At 47.4% G+C, this 17,953-nt stretch overlaps 1 protein-coding gene across 2 annotated transcripts in view; it reads left to right on the plus strand.

Moving 5' to 3' along the window:
- FSTL4 (follistatin like 4) overlaps positions 1–17,953 on the plus strand; it is a 407,996-nt gene that overhangs the window by 353,625 nt on the left and 36,418 nt on the right. For both annotated transcript variants that reach the window (XM_080804096.1, XM_080804095.1), the window contains exon 8: positions 8,623–8,743. In XM_080804096.1, coding sequence (XP_080660222.1) covers positions 8,623–8,743 — 121 coding nt within the window. The remainder of the gene's footprint in view (positions 1–8,622; positions 8,744–17,953) is intronic.

The raw sequence follows: 17,953 nt of genomic DNA on the forward strand, positions 1-17,953 counted from the left end.
AACCACTGCAACAACGTGAACATTCAATAAAGGAAATACTGCCATCAGAGGAGTGAAATGAAGTTTTTGGTCTCCAGTACTTATAAAATCTATGTTTATGCTATACTGGAGTCTCTTAAGTATGCACTAACATATGTCTAAAAAAAAGTACATACTTAATTAAAAAAGGCTTTCTTGTTGGAAAAATGCAAACCATCCTCTGAGCTTTCGATGAGCAGCAATCTCTGGTCACAGATCACCATAACAAATATAATAATGAAAAAGCTTGAAATATTGCAAGAATTACTAAATGTGACACAGAGACGTGAAATGAGCAAATGCTGTTGGGGAAGTGGTGCCAACTGACTCATTCTACACAGAGCTGCCACAAACCTTCAGTTGGTTAAAAAAAAAAAAAAGGAAAAAGAAAAGAAAAGAAAACCCACAAAATCTGTGAAGAGCTTAAAACACTGTATCAGGAGAAAAATTCCTGATTGCAGGCCTTCTTGGTCCCTAAAATGAGCCATGGAAGGAAAATTTTTTTTTTAAGATTTATTTTTTTATTTGAGAGAGAGAGAGCACAAGCAGAGGGAGCAGCAGGGAGAGGGAGAAGGCGGCTTCCTGCTAAGCAGGGAGCCTGATGCAGGACTTGATCCCAGGACCCTGGGATCATCACCCAAGCCGAAGGCAGACGCTTCACCGACTGAGCCACCCAGGCGTCCCTAGTCGAATACTCCCTGGAGTGTTTCAAGGACAGCAAGAATGCCAGTGGGTATGAGGGCTGTGAGTGTGGTTCAGGTTAGAGTTGCTGATAAGGCCTTCTCAGACAGGGATTCATGATGGAGCATCCCCCTGGGAGGGTGGCAGCTCCCCCAGGAAAAGGCAGCAGGTTAGAGGCAGTCTGGAACTTCAAGTGATCGCTGCAGTGCCTTGTGTCGTCACCTGAGGCCCTCCCTGCCCCAGCTGGGCTCACCAGGCTGATCAGCTAAGGATCCACGGCCTACAAATCCCCAGAGGGACCCATGAGCTGCACTCATCCACGTGATACCCTGGAGTCTTAGAGTCACGAGGTACCTGTCCTCTGGCCTCTGAGGGTAGACACGCTGAGTGCTCAGAGCCATGACTCCGACATGAGCTTTCTGGTGCAAGTGCCTAGCCCCCTGTGTGCACTTAGACATGCAACTTTGCCCACAGGCCAAATATGCAGCATCCACACAACTGGGTCAGAATCCCCCTGATGGAACAGTGGAGCTGACCACAAAGTTAGAGAGAGCAGTCAACCTAAGACCTCCCCCACTCTGGCATCCAGCACAAGCTTGGGGAGTGCACAAAAGTACCTTCCGGTTGAATAATTTGCCAGAAGGACTCAACTCACTGAGCACGCTTAGATGCGCATTGATGGTTTATTACAGGGGATAAGTGTAGGTTAAAATCAGCCAAGGGGATACCTAGGACATTCCCCAAGAGCTCTCCATTCTGGACGGTCAGAACCCCAACAGCTCTCAACAGTGTGCACATCTCTGGGACCTCTGCTCAGCTCACAGACTCTAGGCTATATGCTCTGTAAGGCCTCGAATCTCAGCCTGAGCCTCTGGACCTTAGTGTCCGGCCATGACTCGGGAGCATTTCTGTGAAATTCCCGGGGCTCCTCAAAGCCTGCAAAGCCCCATCCTCTCTTCTACCCTAGCTCTCAAATTCCAGGTACTTCAAAGGCCCTGGATTCTGACCTCTTCTCCATTGCCGTGGTCCTCTGTGCTGTGGTCTGGAAAATGCCCTCTGACAGAGGGAGGGAGTGAGTGTGGACCTCACCTCAAGTTTTCCGTCTCTCAAAGATCAGAGACTGTGCTTAAAAAGGTTGCGTCCTATATTTAATCTATTTTTAGAGTTAGGCTGATGTAAGTCTGATACATCTTTCTCTGTCTTACCCAGAATTTGAACTCTTTTATTCTCTGTATGCTCTTGTTTGTGTAGAAACCTCCATCTGTACCACGGAGTGAATGTTTGTATCCCAGCAAAATTCATATGTGTACACCTAGTCCCCATTGGAGGCATATCTGGTGGTGGGACTGTGGGGAGGTGATTAGGTCATGAAGGTAGAACCCTCCCGAATGGGATTAGTGCCCTTATTAAAAGGGAGAGTCTGGTCTCGCCCACCGTGCGTGGCTATAGCAAAAAGACGGACAGCCTTCCAAGAACCAGGAAGCAGGCTCTCACCAGACATGGAACCTGCCAACACCTTGGTCTTGGACTTGTAGCCTCCAGAACTATGAGACATTTCTGTGGTTTATAAGCAAAAAAAAAAAAAAAAAAAAAAAAAAAAAAAAAAAAAAATCAGCCAAGGGAAGAAGCCCCAGTGGGTGGAATCCAGGGTGATCCAAACCCAGAGCCTCCATTGTTGTCTCCTGGTGCAGTGGCACATGTAGCCTGTTCCCAGCACTGATGTGTAAGAACGGGTACAACATATTGCCTGCTGGTGAAGCTCACCCAAGCCTGGTGTGCAGAGCTGCTGGTAGAGTTTGGTTATGTCCTGCTCACGTGGATGACGTCTAGCCACTTGGGGAGACACAAATGGCATTGTATGGCGCAGAGCCTCCATCGTAAATCATATATCTGGTAGCCTGGTGGCCAAAGCCCCCAGGCAAACAAAGGCCAGACCTCTCTCTGGATGACGTTATTTCTTCACTAGCCTTCCCTTCAGGGCTCCCCGAGAGCCAGCACCCTCAGCTAACACGCCTCCATCTGCTCAGCAAACACCGACTGAGCCATGCATTGGGGACAATACGGTGGTCCGCAGAGGGTCTGAGGTGCCTCCTCGTGGGCACTCAGAGTCACAGGGAAGACTGATCATAGAAACCCAAGTCAGCCAGTGATAGTCCCTGCGGTCATAGGGAAGCCAGGAGCCCTCCCCACAGTGACTTCTCTCACACCTGTGGCTCCCTGGCCTGGGCCTGGGACTGAGCCAGAGAACAGACCAACCTTGGGGGCTCACAATGCTCGTGACCGTCCATAGCAGCTCCCTGCCCAGAGGCTCAGCAGCTACTTAGGGATGACTTCAAGCTGCAGGGACTTCTCAAGAGAACTCTAAGCAAGTATGTACAGAGTGTGTCCTTTAAGTGTGTCCTTTAAGAGTCTGGAAGGAAGTGACCAGCACAGGAACCCCCGTGTGGGTCGGAGTGGTCCGCAGTAGAGCCATGAGGTGGGCAGTGGGGGCGCCATGGTGTGCACACACGCGCTCATGTGTACTATGTGTCTTCCGTGGGTGTTTGTGTGTGCCCCCGACCCCGGGGTGCCTCTGGTCCCTGCTTGGTTTGGATATTGGCCATCTGAGAGCAGACACCTCTGAGGCCAGCTGTCACCAAGGGGCTGCATGTTCAGTGCTGGGGTCCATCTCGTTAAAGTGTTTGTGCAGGAGGGATGCTAGAGATAGTGGATTCTGGGGGCCAGAATCAAACCAGCATGGAGGAAAGACCCTCTCCTTGACTCCGTCCTCCCCAAAGAGAGCCAGGACAGAGGGCTCCTGAGAACACGGCTTCTGAGAAGGGCAGAGCCGGAAAGGCTCGGAATAAATGTGTCTACACCGAGTCCTAACCTGTAGCATTGACAGTATCATTAACCTGAACTCTGAAATCACCCTGGAGTCCTTGTGTTTAGCATTTAGTCACTAAATATTCCGCATTGATGGCTCATTTTCATATTACTTAGACCCGAGTCCCATGCATCACTATGACAACGTTCCCCATCTCGCCTCTGCTTAAATATTGTTTAATACTTAAGTCTTATTTAATTACTTTATTAAGGGCAGATACTTACAAAATAGCTTTTTAAAAGACAAAAACTATGCCTTTTAGTAAAATTGTCTCTTTCCCAAAGATAGATGTGTATCAGTACAAAGAATGGTCTAATCTAGCATCTGTTTATTTCTGGAAGGAACCTTGATTTTGCTAATACATTTCTATGCATCAGAACCAAAAAAAAAAAACCCATCCATAAAAAGACAATTACAGAGATGCAATCAAGCACTGATAGCAGTATTCAGACACATCTCAAAGAACATTCAGGAGAGGAAGGATTACAGGTTTAGTTTTATGTAGCTTCTTATAAATCAATTTTTAAAGGAATTTCCCCACATCCAATGAGGGAAATTTGATTTCAGTAGGCAGTATTCATGTTCCAGAAAACCATATGTACTTTGTTTTATAATTATATGGTGCCTATTGTTTTAGCCCAGAGACATTATTTTATTTATTCCACAGTCACCTTCTCCCCAGAGCCTAAGTCACAGGCTGGTAATGAGTTCAGTGCTCAGAGGAGAACCGTCATGTATCCAGCATCCCCTCGTGTAGTCGAAGAACTGATGTGCACCCGCCCCCCAGCCCCTGAGCGATCACCCAGGAGTTTCGTCTTGTCTACCAGCAGCAATGAGGAGAAACAGACGGAGAGGTTAAATTATGTTGTTAGGGGCTCCCCAGAAGTCAGCAGTTGACTTTAAGATGGCTTGCATGGGCTTTTCCCTCTCTGCCTGCTGCTCTGTGTGGAGCCTTCTCTTTGGCCAATGTCCGCATGCCCTGGCCTGAGGAATGCAACATGGGGAAGGAGACGGGGGGTGGGGAAGCAGGGGCACCGTACTTGGGATCAGTTCTCTGCCTTCCTGCCAGCCACCTCGTTTTGATGCCCCATCACTGGCAACATTCAGGTGGATGGGAAGGCAGGAGGTGGGCGCCTCCATCGTCAAACCCAAAGAACCAGAACACAATCCCTGCAGAAGGCCTAGCTCAGCAACTCGTGCCATCCATTTACTGAGTATCTACTGAGGGCTCACTCGAGAGCTCACGTCCTCATCAGGCAGAGACAGACGCAAATGGTATGCTAAGTGGTAGTAAGTGCCAAAAAACAGGAAGTGACAGGTGGGGTGGGGGTTAGAGATAGGGCGGGCAGATAACATTTGGGCAGACTTGAAAGAGGGGGGTGCAAGCCAGACTGACAGCCTGGAGGATGCCAGGATGCCTGGCATGTAGTCAACAGCCAGCGACCACAGTGCCAGAATGGAATGACCAAGGGAGAGTGGAGGAGGTGGGGATGGCAGGTCATCCCTGCAGACCCTCTAGGGCTGACTCGGGGTGAGGAAATAGGGTCTGGCTGCTGTGTAGAGGACAGAGTGGAGGGGCAGAGGTGGAGGTCCCCGCTGTCCCCCAGATGAGAAGATGGTGCCTTAACCCACTGGTCACAGTGGAGGGGGTAAGAGAAGGTAGACTCTGAATACATTGTGAAAGAGAGCTCTGCTTCCTCACTGTGTGAGGACAGGGCTTTGTCTTGTTTTCTGGCTTAGGTTTTTTCCTGAGGATTATACAAGGCTTGAGGGATGTGTGGTCCATGTGACCACATGGCGTCACCCAAGGGGCACCAACAGCAGGGGCTTCCAGAACCCAAGCCCAGCTTCCAGTGCGTCCTTCGAGGATGGGCTATGGGCTTGAAGGCTCAGAGAGGCAGACGAGGCAAAGTGCCAGGGGGCCCCCAGCACCAGCCCCTGCCAGCAGCTCTGGGATTACGCTTCAGAGTGGAGTTCGCCCTGGAACCAAGCCGGTAAGGTATTGAGGGCTTCCCACGGTGAGAGCTGCACCCAGCTTCCCTGCCCTATTTTCCAGCTGCCACCTACCATGGAGCCTCTAAGCAAAATACATTTTCCTCCAGACTTAGGTTTTGACACACAAACAGCTTAGACCAGAAATATGTCAGCCCAGAATTGACTAACCATTAACTTTTCATAAGCAACTCAGGTATGAACCCTTTATGACTCTGTTATGACACAGGACAAATCAGCTATCTGGTGTTTTATTTTTATTATCGAAGCTTCTGCAGAGTGATAGGAATGGGGCTTTTTTAAGCAGAGCAGTGCTTCAGAGAAAACTCCCAGGGCTCTCACTACAATATTTTACTCCGTCGGGAGCGCTGATGTGCATCTTTTTTCTGATCATGAAAGCGGGACGCATGCATCCACGATCCCCCTTCCCCCCGTGCCCTCTGCCAAGCTTCCTTCTGGGTCTGCACCCCGTCACCGAGCTAATTAGCCAAAAATCATCCTTAAAGGACTCAAGATGGTGGCAGTGAAGCCCTCTGGAGTGTGAGCAAGGCAGAGGGTCAGTGGGTCAGCTGCTCTGTGGCTGCCCTCAGACAACGCCTATGACACAGTGACTGGTGGCCTTTCTTCCCTACTGCCACCACAGTGCTTCTGTGGAAAAGGGCACAGGGAATGGCAAGAGGAATGGTTTGGTGTTGGCTCTAGAAGGTCAAGAGGAGTTTTGCATGTCCTGCTAATAATAAGAAGAAAAGTGGGGTGTCTGGGTGGCTCAGTCGGTTCAGCATCTCCTTTGGCTCCGTTCATGATCTAGGGTCCTGGGATCGAGTCCCGAATCGGGCTCCCTGCTCAGCGGGGAGTCTGCTTCTCCCTCTCTCTCTCTGCCCCTCACCCCTGCCCCCGACTTGTGCATGCTTTCTCTTTTGCTCACTCTGCTCTTCCAAATAAACAAAATCTTTAAAAATAAAAATAATAATAATAGGGGCAAGGTTGTCAAGTTTTCTTACAGAACCCCTGGCATCTGCCCCTTCCGGGTCTCTTTGCTGTCCCTTCTCTTGCTCTTTGTTTGCCCTCATTTTCCTCAGAAATGTTTCCCTTCTTGGGTTATTCTGGTCTCTGCAAGGCACCTAGAACTATTTTGGGACAAAGTGGATCTGACCCATGGTAGGCCATCTATCCCTGCAGGCCAACCTGTCCCACCACCTTTTTTTTTTTTAATAAAATTTCACTGGGGCGCCTGGGTGGCTCAGTCAGTTAAGCGTGTTGACTCGGTTTTGGCTCAGGTCGTGATCTCAGAGTCATGAGATCAACCCCTGCCTCCAGCTCTGTACTCAGCACGGAGCAAGCTCGGGATTCTCTCTCCCTCTCCTTCTGCCCTCCTCCCCACCCCACTCAGTCATTTGCTCTCTCTAGTAAATAAATCTTAAGAATAAATAAAATTTCATTGGAACTTAGAGACACTCATTAATTTATATATTGTTAATGTTTATCTTCATGCTACAAGGCAGAGTTAAATAGTTCACAGAAACCCTATGGCCCACAAAGCCAAAAATATTTGCTATCTGTCCCTTTAAGAAAAACTTTCTCGTTCTTGTTTTTTTTTAAGATTTTATTTATTTGACAGAGAGAGATCACAAGTAGGCAGAGAGGCAAGGAGAGAGAGAGAGAGAGAGAGAGAGAGAGAGAGAGAGAGGAGGAAGCAGGCTCCCTGCCAAGCAGAGAGCCCAATGTGGGTCTCGATCTTAGGACTCTAAGATCATTACCTGAGCTGAAGGCAGAGATTTAACCCACTGAACCACCCAGGTGCCCCTCTCGTTCTTGTTTTAATTCCAGTTAGTTAACACACAGTGCTATATTAGTTTCAGGTGTACAATCTAGTGATCCAATGCTTTCTCCCATCACCCGGTGGTCATCACAAGAGCTTTTCTTAATCCCCATCCCCTATTTCACCCATTCCCTCACCAGGACCTTCCCCTCCGGCAGCCATCAGTTTGGGTTCTTGGTTTGCCTCTTTCTAATTTTTTTTTCTTTGCTTTCTTGTTTTGTTTCTTAAATTCCATGTGTGAGTGAAATCATACGGTATTTGTCTTTCTCTGACTGACTTACTTCACTTAGCATTATGCTCTCTAGCTCTGTCTAGAGTGTTGCAAGCAAATGGCAAATATCATTCTTTTTGATGGCTGAGTAATATCCCATTGTATATATATAGACCACATCTTCTTTATCCATTCCTCTATCGATGGACACGGGTTGTGTCCTGTTTGGTTATTATAGGTAATGCTGCTATAAACATGGGGGTGCATGTGTCCCTTTCAATTAGTATTTTTGGATTCTTTGGGTTAATACCTAGCAGTGCAATTGCTGGATCATAGGGTAGTTCGAACTTTAACTTCAGCGAAACCTCCATACTCTTTCCACGGTGGCTGCAACAATTTACATTCCCACCAACAGGGCAAGAGGGTTTGTTTTTCTCCACGTCCTCACCAACACCTGTTGTTCCTTGAGTTGTTGATTTTAGCCTTTCTGACAGGTGTGAGGTGATAGCTCATTGTGGCTTTGATTTGCATTTCCCTGATAAGTGATGAGGAGTATCTTTTCATGTGTCTGTTGGCCATCTGTGTATCTTCTTTGGAGAAATGTCTGTTCATGTCTTCTGCCCACTTTTTAATTGGATTATTGGGGGGGGGGTTGAGTTTTATAAGAAAAACTTGCAGAGCTGCTCAGCAGGTGGACAAGAGCCCCCAGGAAACCAGCCAAGCAGGCTGAGGATTAGTAGTAGGAGGGAGCCCAGTTCATGGAAAACAAGAGGAATGAGTGGGAAGGTGTTTCAGCCCAGCCTCACAGAGAGTGTGAATCAGGCCTTAATTGGATAAACAAGGTTCAGGCCAATAACATGGAAGAGAGAGGGCGTTCCTGCTACCCTGGCCGGCCTGGCCCTGCTGGCAGCTCTGGCCAAATGCGTGGGTTTGGCCACAGGGTTTGTGTTTTCCTGGAAAAGCAGGAGCCTGGGCTCTCCTTCCCAGCCTACTCACTAGGGAGGCCAACCTGGTTGTCTTCCTCACCCTGTGCAGGACTTCGGAGAGGACAACTCCCTCTACATCACCAAGGTGACCACCGTCCACATGGGCAACTACACGTGCCACGCCTCCGGCCACGAGGAGCTCTTCCAGACCCACGTCCTGCAGGTGAATGGTTAGTAAATGGCTCCATGCATGTCGTCCCCTCTAAGCGTTCCCCAAACGCTGCTCACAGCAACCCGCCCCACTCCTGTATTCTAAAAGATGTGTCCCAGTCCAAGATAGCCCTCCTGTCTCATAAGTAAAGGGGAGCAGTGGAGAAAGGGCGGAGTCGGCCAACAAGTTTGTCTGTCGGCTTCCCCCGGAAGCCTCCCCTGATGAGGTGATGGTGGTGCTGGGGGCGAGTCCCTCGGGCTGATCGCGCTCGGCAGCTGAGGCTCCCGCAGACCCCTGTAGAAGATGCCCTGCCCTCCCATGGTGATGGCCAGCAGCCGGGCTCTGGGATCCAGGGAGTAGTGGACACTCTCTAAAACACACCACTGCCCTTCCAGGGGCATGCACCCGTGTCACTTGTCCATGGAGAGATATGACTTCCTCCACTGGGGGATGGTTCCAGTCTCCCTCCTGGAGGGGCTCAGCAATCCACAGCCGGGGCCCAGCCAAGACAGAACCTGAGCAAACGCGGGAGGTTTTCGTTGCTTCTCATGGACCCCTGTGTTGCCGGGACTCCTAGAAACAGGGAATTATTAACCCCTTTTGAGGACATCAACAACAAACTAAAATAGCCGGCGATTTCTGAGCACTCGCCCTGGCCACTCCCTGCGCTAACACATCCCATAGGCTTTCCCGGTCAGTACGGTCTAACCCATTATGGCTAAATCTCTAGGTAAGGTCACTTGTCCGCAGTCACACCACGGGTGGGTGTCTTCCCAGACCCAGCACTGTGCTTTGATGTCTGTGTCGCACTGCTGGCCCATCCAGCCTGGCCCCTCTGGCCATCAGAACAGACAAGGCGTCCCCGTGCCTTGGCAGACCTGGCACCCCACAGAAGTTAGCCGTGTCCAGCCAGACCTAGCCGGGCTTCACTCCTCGTCCTGAGTAGGGTGTTTGTGTGTCGGTGTGGAAACTTCTAGTCAGCCCTAGATCTTTTGCACCAGCTGGTGCTCAGGGCTTCTGCTCTGAGAGAAAAGGAGCAAGGTGTTAAAAATGATTACATGATGAGGCTCAATTTCACTTTCCTCTGGAACCAGGGTAACAAGCCACTTAAGGACAATGGGGTGGTGTGCTCAGCCGGTGTCTACATTTACCCTACAGGATGTTCAAGGGATTTTTATAGCCATACCTGCCTAACCCATATCCTAGTATTTCTCTTGACCGGGGACATACTGAATAGTTTGGGGCTTTGTAGCTCGGCTTGCTGATCTGAATCCAGGCCTATGATGAATGAAGTCACCGGATTTCTCCAGAAATAACCCAGGGGTTCCTAGTTACAGCAGCCACTGGGGGAGTTCACCCAGACCAGATTCCAAGGTCAGTCCTAAGTGCAGGCAGCTCAGCATGGGCTGCTCGGGGCAGAGCTGGAGCTCTGTAGCAGGAAGCTGGCTTTTCTGTATGAAACTGGCAAGTGGTGCTCCGCATGGTACAATGTGGGTGATGGTTTGGTTGGGAGGCAGCTCCCTGCGGTTTGCCCCGGATCCGTCGGCTCCTCAGATGAGCCTGGAGAAGGGAAATAAACCATATTCACAGATTGTTCACTCTGCCCTTGGCCTCCTGCTGCCACTTCCCAAGAATAGGGGGCACAGGGAGATGGCTTGAGCTTTGTCCCATTTATTTCCCCCAAACAACTCCCTGAGGAGGGGAAGGGAGCCACCTGCCGAGGAACCTGAGTACCTCACAGGTGAGAGCCTATACTCCCCTCGGGCCTCTAGGAGAGACTCTGGGGTCTCAGATGCCTTCATAGACTAAGTGCCAAGTCCATGGTGCCCCATGATCCCCCAGAATTCTGAGACTGAGGTCCTGATGGGGATGAGCCTATGTGTCACTCCCAGAGCTGAATACAGGAGCACCACGAGGGGTGGCTGAGTTTCAGGGAGAGAAGAGAGACCTCTCCACCAGAAGGGAAGTGGGCTTCGCAGCTGGCATTGGAAAGCCCCATTCACAGCCTCCCTAGCCACCCGCCACCCCCACCCGAGGACCCCTACAGACCTAGTCTCCACTGAAGAGACTGCTTTTGGCCCAGAAGAGTCTACACACAGCAAAACTTCCCACTGAGAATCAAAAGAGGCCACTTGATTTCCTAACTGCAGACAGATGGAAGGCCTTTCTTGGAGCGGAAGCATCATCAGCAGTCAGAGGGAGCATGCTGGGACATTTGTGCTTTGTGATCAGTTTCTTATGTCGTTAAATTGGCCCCTGGTGCTTGGCTCCCATGACAGGCAGACGGGGCAGCTTGGGTGGCCCTAGCTTCAGTAGCCCATGCGGTTCCTGGGCTGGGCTGATTCCCAGACACTTGGGGGAAACGTGTGGGTCCCCTAGCCAGCTCCTTCATGGGAGCACCATGCTAACGTAGGCCCCAAGTTGCCTCCCAAGGACACAAGGGCACTGTCGGTTGACCTGGGAATTAGAAGCAAGGCTTTCTGAGTATTGTAAGCTTGCTGTGTTGGACAGGAGGGGGCAAATGTCTTATCTGTATGGGAAGATGCTGAAAATAGGATATGAAAGAGATGATTATGATAGCATTGAGTGAGTACATACTGCATGCCATCCCTGTTTGACAGATGAGGTCACCAGGGATCCCAGCACCTAGCCCTGCAGTTAGGAACTGCAAAGCCGCTCTTGACTCCAAAGCCCAGACTCCCCACACCTGCCCTGTCTGCTGTACCCATCCTTACCTGGGCATCATGTTATTGCTGTTGGAGAATCCAGATGTTGGATGCGGGTGTGGTCATTTAGCAGCTGTGTTGTGCTGCTGTGGGCTATGCGCTCTGAAGGACAGGTCGCAGGAGGGCCGGGGTGTTGTGGAAGTCCCACAGTGGCATTAGGCTCAGGGAGATTTGCTAGACTACTGCTTGGTGCCAGAGGCTGTCAGGCAGAGCCTGAGGAGGCTGAGAAGACACTTCTGATGCTCAGGACAGAAGGAAGGCTGCCTAGCCTAGGAGTGCCCTGAGGAAGGGGAGTGAAAGCAGCAGTAGATTCATCTGGGGGATTTGTTCCCTTTTTTTTTTTTTTTTTTAGACTCTATGGTATTGATTTATTTTTTTTTAATTTTTTTATTTTAATAAACATATAATGTATTTTTATCCCCAGGGGTACAGGTCTGTGAATCGCTAGGTTTACACATTTCACAGCACTCATCATAGCCCATACCTTCCCCAATGTCCATTTCCCCCCACCACCCTCTTCCGTCCCCCCTCCCCCCCCACAACCCTCAGTCTGTTTCTTGAGATTGAGTCTTTTATGGTTTGTCTCCCTCCCAATCCCATCTTTTCATTTTTTCTTTTCCTACCTCCCCCCAACCGCCCCCCCGCCTTGCATCTCCACTTCCTCATATCAAAGAGATCATATGATAGTTGTCTTTCTCCGATTGACTTATTTCGCTAAGCATGATACCCTCTAGTTCCATCCACGTCATCACAAATGGCAAGATTTCATGTCTTTTGATGGCTGCATAGTATTCCATTGTGTATATATACCACATCTTCTTTATCCATTCATCTGTTGATGGACATCTAGGCTCTTTCCACAGAGGCTATTGTGGACATTGCTGCTATAAACATTCGGGTGCACGTGCCCCTTCGGAGCACCACGTTCATATCTTTAGGATATATACCCAGTAGTGCAATTGCTGGGTCGTAGGGTAGCTCTATTTTCAGTTTTTTGAGGAACCTCCACACTGTTTTCCAGAGTGGTTGCACCAGCTTGCATTCCCACCAGCAGTGTAGGAGGGTTCCCCTCTCTCTGCATCCTCGCCAGCATCTGTCATTTCTTGACTTGTTAATTTTAGCCATTCTGACTGGTGTGAGGTGGTATCTCATTGTGGTTTTGATTTGTATTTCCGTGATGCCAAGTGATGTTGAGCACTTTTTCATGTGTCTGTTGGCCATCTGGATGTCTTCTTTGCAGAAATGTCTGTTCATGTCCTCTGCCCATTTCTTGATTGGATTATTTGTTCTTTGGGGGTTGAGTTTGATAAGCTCTTTATAGATTTTGGATACTAGCCCTTTATCTGATATGTCGTTTGCAAATATCTTCTCCCATTCTGTCAGTTGTCTTTTGGTTTTGTTCACTGTTTCCTTTGCTGTGCAAAAGCTTTTGATCTTGATGAAATCCCAATAGTTCATTTTTGCCCTTGCTTCTGTTGCCTTTGGCGATGTTCCTAGGAAGAAGTTGCTGCGGTTGAGGTCAAAGAGGTTGCTGCCTGCATTCTCCTCAAGGATTTTGATAGATTCCTTTCTCACATTGAGGTCCTTCATCCATTTTGAGTCTATTTTCGTGTGTGGTGTAAGGAAATGGTCCAATTTCATTTTTCTGCATGTGGCTGTCCAATTTTCCCAGCACCATTTGTTGAAGAGGCCGTCTTTTTTCCATTGGATATTCTTTCCTGCTTTATCGAAGATTAGTTGACCATAGAGTTGAGGGTCTATTTCTGGGCTCTCTATTCTGTTTCATTGGTCTATATGTCTGTTTTTGTGCCAGTACCATACTGTCTTGATGATGACAGCTTTGTAATAGAGCTTGAAGTCTGGAATTGTGATGCCACCGACTTTGGCTTTCTTTTTCAATATTTCTTTGGCTATTCGAGGTCTTTTCTGGTTCCATATAAATTTTAGGATTATTTGTTCTATTTCTTTAAAAAAAAATGGGTGGGATTTTGATAGGGATTGCATTCAATGTGTAGATTGCTTTAGGTAGAATAGACATTTTCACGATATTTGTTCTTCCAATCCATGAGCATGGAATATTTTTCCATTTCTTTGTGTCTTCCTCAATTTCTTTCATGAGTACTTTATAGTTTTCTGAGTATAGATTCTTTGCCTCTTTGGTTAGATTTATTCCTAGGTATCTTATGGTTTTGGGTGCGATTGTAAATGGGACTGACTCCTCAATTTCTCTTTCTTCTGTCTTATTGTTAGTGTAAAGAAACGCGACTGATTTCTGTGCATTGACTTTATATCCTGACACTTTACTGAATTCCTGTATAAGTTCTAGCAGTTTTGGAGTGGAGCCTTTTGGGTTTTCCACATATAGTATCATATCATCTGCAAAGAGTGATAGTTTGACTTCTTCTTTGCCAATTTGGATGCCTTTAATTTCTTTTTGTTGTCTGATTGCTGAGGCTAGGACTTCTAGTACTATGTTGAACAGCAGTGGTGGACATCCCTGCCGTGCTCCTGACCTTAGCAGAAAAGCTTTCAGTTTTTCTCCATTGAGAATGATATTTGCGGTGGGTTTTTCATAGATGGCTTTGATAATATTGAGGTATGTGCCTTCTATCCCTACACTTTGAAGAGTTTTAATCAGGAAGGGATGCTGCACTTTGTCAAACGCTTTTTCAGCATCTATTGAGAGTATCATATGGTTCTTATTCTTTCTTTTATTAATGTATTGTATCACATTGATGGATTTGCGGATGTTGAACCAACCTTGCAGCCCTGGAATAAATCCCACTTGGTCGTGGTGAATAATCCTTTTAATGTACTGTTGGATCCTATTGGCCAGTATTTTGGTGAGAATTTTTGCATCTGTGTTCATCAAAGATATTGGTCTGTAATTCTTTTTTGGTGGGATCCTTGTCTGGTTTTGGGATCAAGGTGATGCTGGCCTCATAGAATGAGTTTGGAAGTTTTCCTTCCATTTCTATTTTTTGGAACAGTTTCAGGAGAATAGGAATTAATTCTTCTTTAAATGTTTGGTAGAATTCCCCTGGGAAGCCGTCTGGTCCTGGACTTTTGTTTGTTTGGAGATTTTTGATGACTGTTTCAATCTCCTTACTGGTTATGGGTCTGTTCAGGTTATCTATTTCTTCCTGGTTCAGTTGTGGTAGTTTATACGTCTCTAGAAATGTATCCATTTCTTCCAGATTGTCAAATTTGTTGGCGTAGAGTTGCTCGTAGTATGTTCTTATAATTGTTTGTATTTCTTTGGTGTTGGTTGTGATCTCTCCTCTTTCATTCATGATTTTATTTATTTGCGTCCTTTCTCTTTTCTTTTTGATAAGTCTGGCCAGGGGCTTATCAATCTTATTAATTCTTTCAAAGAACCAGCTCCTAGTTTTATTGATTTGTTCTATTGTTTTTTTAGTTTCTATTTCATTGATTTCTGCTCTGATCTTTATGATTTCTCTTCTCCTGCTGGGTTTAGGCTTTCTTTGTTGTTCTCTCTCCAGCTCCTTTAGGTGTAGGGTTAGGTTGTATATTTGAGACCTTTCTTGTTTCTTAAAAAAGGCTTGCACCGCTATATATTTTCCTCTCAGGACTGCCTTTGTTGTGTCCCACAGATTTTGAACCGTTGTGTTTTCATTATCATTGGTTTCCATGAATTTTTTCAATTCTTCTTTAATTTCCTGGTTGACCCATTCATTTTTTAGAAGGATGCTGTTTAGTCTCCATGTATTTGCGTTCTTTCCAAATTTCCTCTTGTGATTGAGTTCGAGCTTCAGAGCATTGTGGTCTGAAAATATGCAGGGAATGATCTCAATCTTTTGGTACCGATTGAGACCTGATTTATGACCCAGGATGTGGTCTATTCTGGAGAATGTTCCATGTGCACTAGAGAAGAATGTATATTCAGTTGCTTTGGGATGGAATGTTCTGAATATATCTGTGATGTCCATCTGGTCCAGTGTGTCATTTAAGGCCTTTATTTCCTTATTGATCTTTTGCTTAGATGATCTGTCCATTTCAGTGAGGGGAGTGTTAAAGTCCCCTGCTATTACTGTATTACTGTCGATGTATTTCTTTGATTTGTTATTAATTGGTTTATATAGTTGGCTGCTCCCATGTTAGGGGCATAGATATTTAAGATTGTTAGGTCTTCTTGTTGGACAGACCCTTTGAGTATGATATAGTGTCCTTCCTCATCTCTTATTATAGTCTTTGGCTTAAAATCTAATTGATCTGATATAAGGATTGCCACCCCAGCTTTCTTCTGATGTCCATTAGCATGGTACATTGTTTTCCACCCCCTCACTTTAAATCTGGAGGTGTCTTCAGGTCTAAAATGAGTTTCTTGTAGGCAGCATATTGATGGGTTTTGTTTTTTTATCCATTCTGATACCCTGTGTCTTTTGATTGGGGCATTGAGCCCATTAACATTCAGGGTAACTATTGAGAGATATGAATTTAGTGCCATTGTATTGCCTGTAAGGTGACTGTTACTGTATATTGTCTCTGTTTCTTTCTGATCTACTCCTTTTAGGGTCTCTCTTTGCTTAGAGGACCCCTTTCAATATTTCCTGTAGAGCTGGTTTGGTGTTTGCAAATTCTTTCAGCTTTTGTTTGTCCTGGAAGCTCTTTATCTCTCCTTCTATTTTCAATGATAGCCTAGCCGGATATAGTATTCTTGGCTGCATGTTTTTCTCATTTAGTGCTCTGAATATATCATGCCAGTTCTTCCTGGCCTGCCACGTCTCTGTGGATAGGTCCACTGCCAATCTAATGTTTTTACCCTTGTATGTTACAGACTTCTTTTCCTGGGCTGCTTTCAGGATTTTCTCTTTGTCGCTAAGACTTGTAAATTTTACTATCAGGTGATGAGGTGTGGACCTATTTTTATTGATTTTGAGGGGCATTCTTAGCATCTCCTGGATTTTGATGTTTGTTCCCTTTGCCATATTAGGGAAATTCTCTCCAATAATTGTCTCCAATATACCTTCTGCTCCCCTCTCTCTTTCTTCTTCTTCTGGAATCCCAATTATTCTAATGTTGTGTCGTCTTATGGTGTCGCTTATCTCTCTAATTCTCTCCTCGTGGTCCAGTATTTGTTTGTCTCTCTTTTGCTCAGCTTCTTTATTCTCTGTCATTTGGTCTTCTATGTCACTAATTCTTTCTTCTGCCTCATTTATCCTAGCAGTGAGAGCTTCCATTTTTGATTGCACCTCATTAATAGCTTTTTTGATTTGAACTTGGTTAGATTTTAGTTCTTTTATTTCTCCAGAAAGGGCTTTTATCTCTCCGGAGAGGATTTCTCTAATATCTTCTATGCCTTTTTCGAGCCCGGCTAGAACCTTGAGAATTGTCATTCTAAACTCTAGATCTGTCATGTTACCAATGTCCATATTGATTAAGTCTCCAGCCTTCCGTACGGCCTCTTGTTCTTTTTTTTGAGGTGAGTTTTTCCGCCTTGTCATTTGTCCAGATAAGATTCGCTTTCTCCTGCTGTGGAATTCCGCTGTTCTTGGTGACTGAAGTTGGTTTTGGATGGGTTTCTTGTTGATCTTCTGGGGGAGGGGCCTGTTGTAGTGATTCTCAAGTGTCTTTGCCGCAGGCGGAATTGCACCGCCCTTGCCAGGGGCCGGGCTAAGGAATCCGCTCGGGTTTGCTTTCGGGAGCTTTTGTTCCCTGAGCGCTTTCCGTAGAGTTCTGGAGGTCGGGAATGAAGATGGCGCCGGGTCGCTTCTGTCTCCGTGGCCACCGCCCGCGCTCCGAGCCCACCCAGCCTGCGACCGGCACAAGGTAACCCCGGCCTAAGAGCTCACTCCTAGGCTTTGTCGCTGTAGCCGGCTTCCCCACTCTAAAACCTGCGAGCTCTGCAGCACTCAGACACCCCCAGTCCTTCTGTGACCCCGCGGGACCTGGGGTTATGCTGACCCCGCCTGGGTTTCCCCCCGGTTTAGCCTCTGGAGCGATGTCTCCCAGTGGAGCCGACTTTTAAAAGTCCCGATTTTGTGCTCCTGTTGCTCCACCGCTTCCCGGGAGCCAGCCCCTCCCCCCGGGGTCTATCTTCCCGTCGCTTTGGATTCACTTCTCCGCAGGTCCTACCTTTCAGAAAGTGATCGATTCTCTGTTTCTAGAATTGTTGCTCTTCTTCTCTTCGATTTCCCGTTGGATTTGTAGGTGTTCACAATGGTTAGATAAGCTGTCTAGCTGATCTCCTGCCACCCGATGTCGTCTCAGCCTGCTACTTCTCCGCCATCTTGACTCCTCCCAGATTTGTTCCCTTTTGCCATTCATGCCAAGTATGATTGAAAACCATGAAAGCTGTCCCTGAGCTGCCCAGGTAGAACCCAGTGCGGTTGCCCAGCACAGCTGTTGGAGGTCTGGTTTGGTCCCACTGTGGTCGGGCAGATGGCCTGTTGCTTACTGAGCTGAGGCGGCACCTGGGGCACCCAGTCAGGGAGTGATGTTCCGTGTCTATTCCTCCGCAGAGCTTCTCCTCAACCAGAGGG

Source organism: Martes martes (assembly GCF_963455335.1).
Source record: "Martes martes genome assembly, chromosome: 5".
Taxonomy (NCBI): domain Eukaryota; kingdom Metazoa; phylum Chordata; class Mammalia; order Carnivora; family Mustelidae; genus Martes; species Martes martes.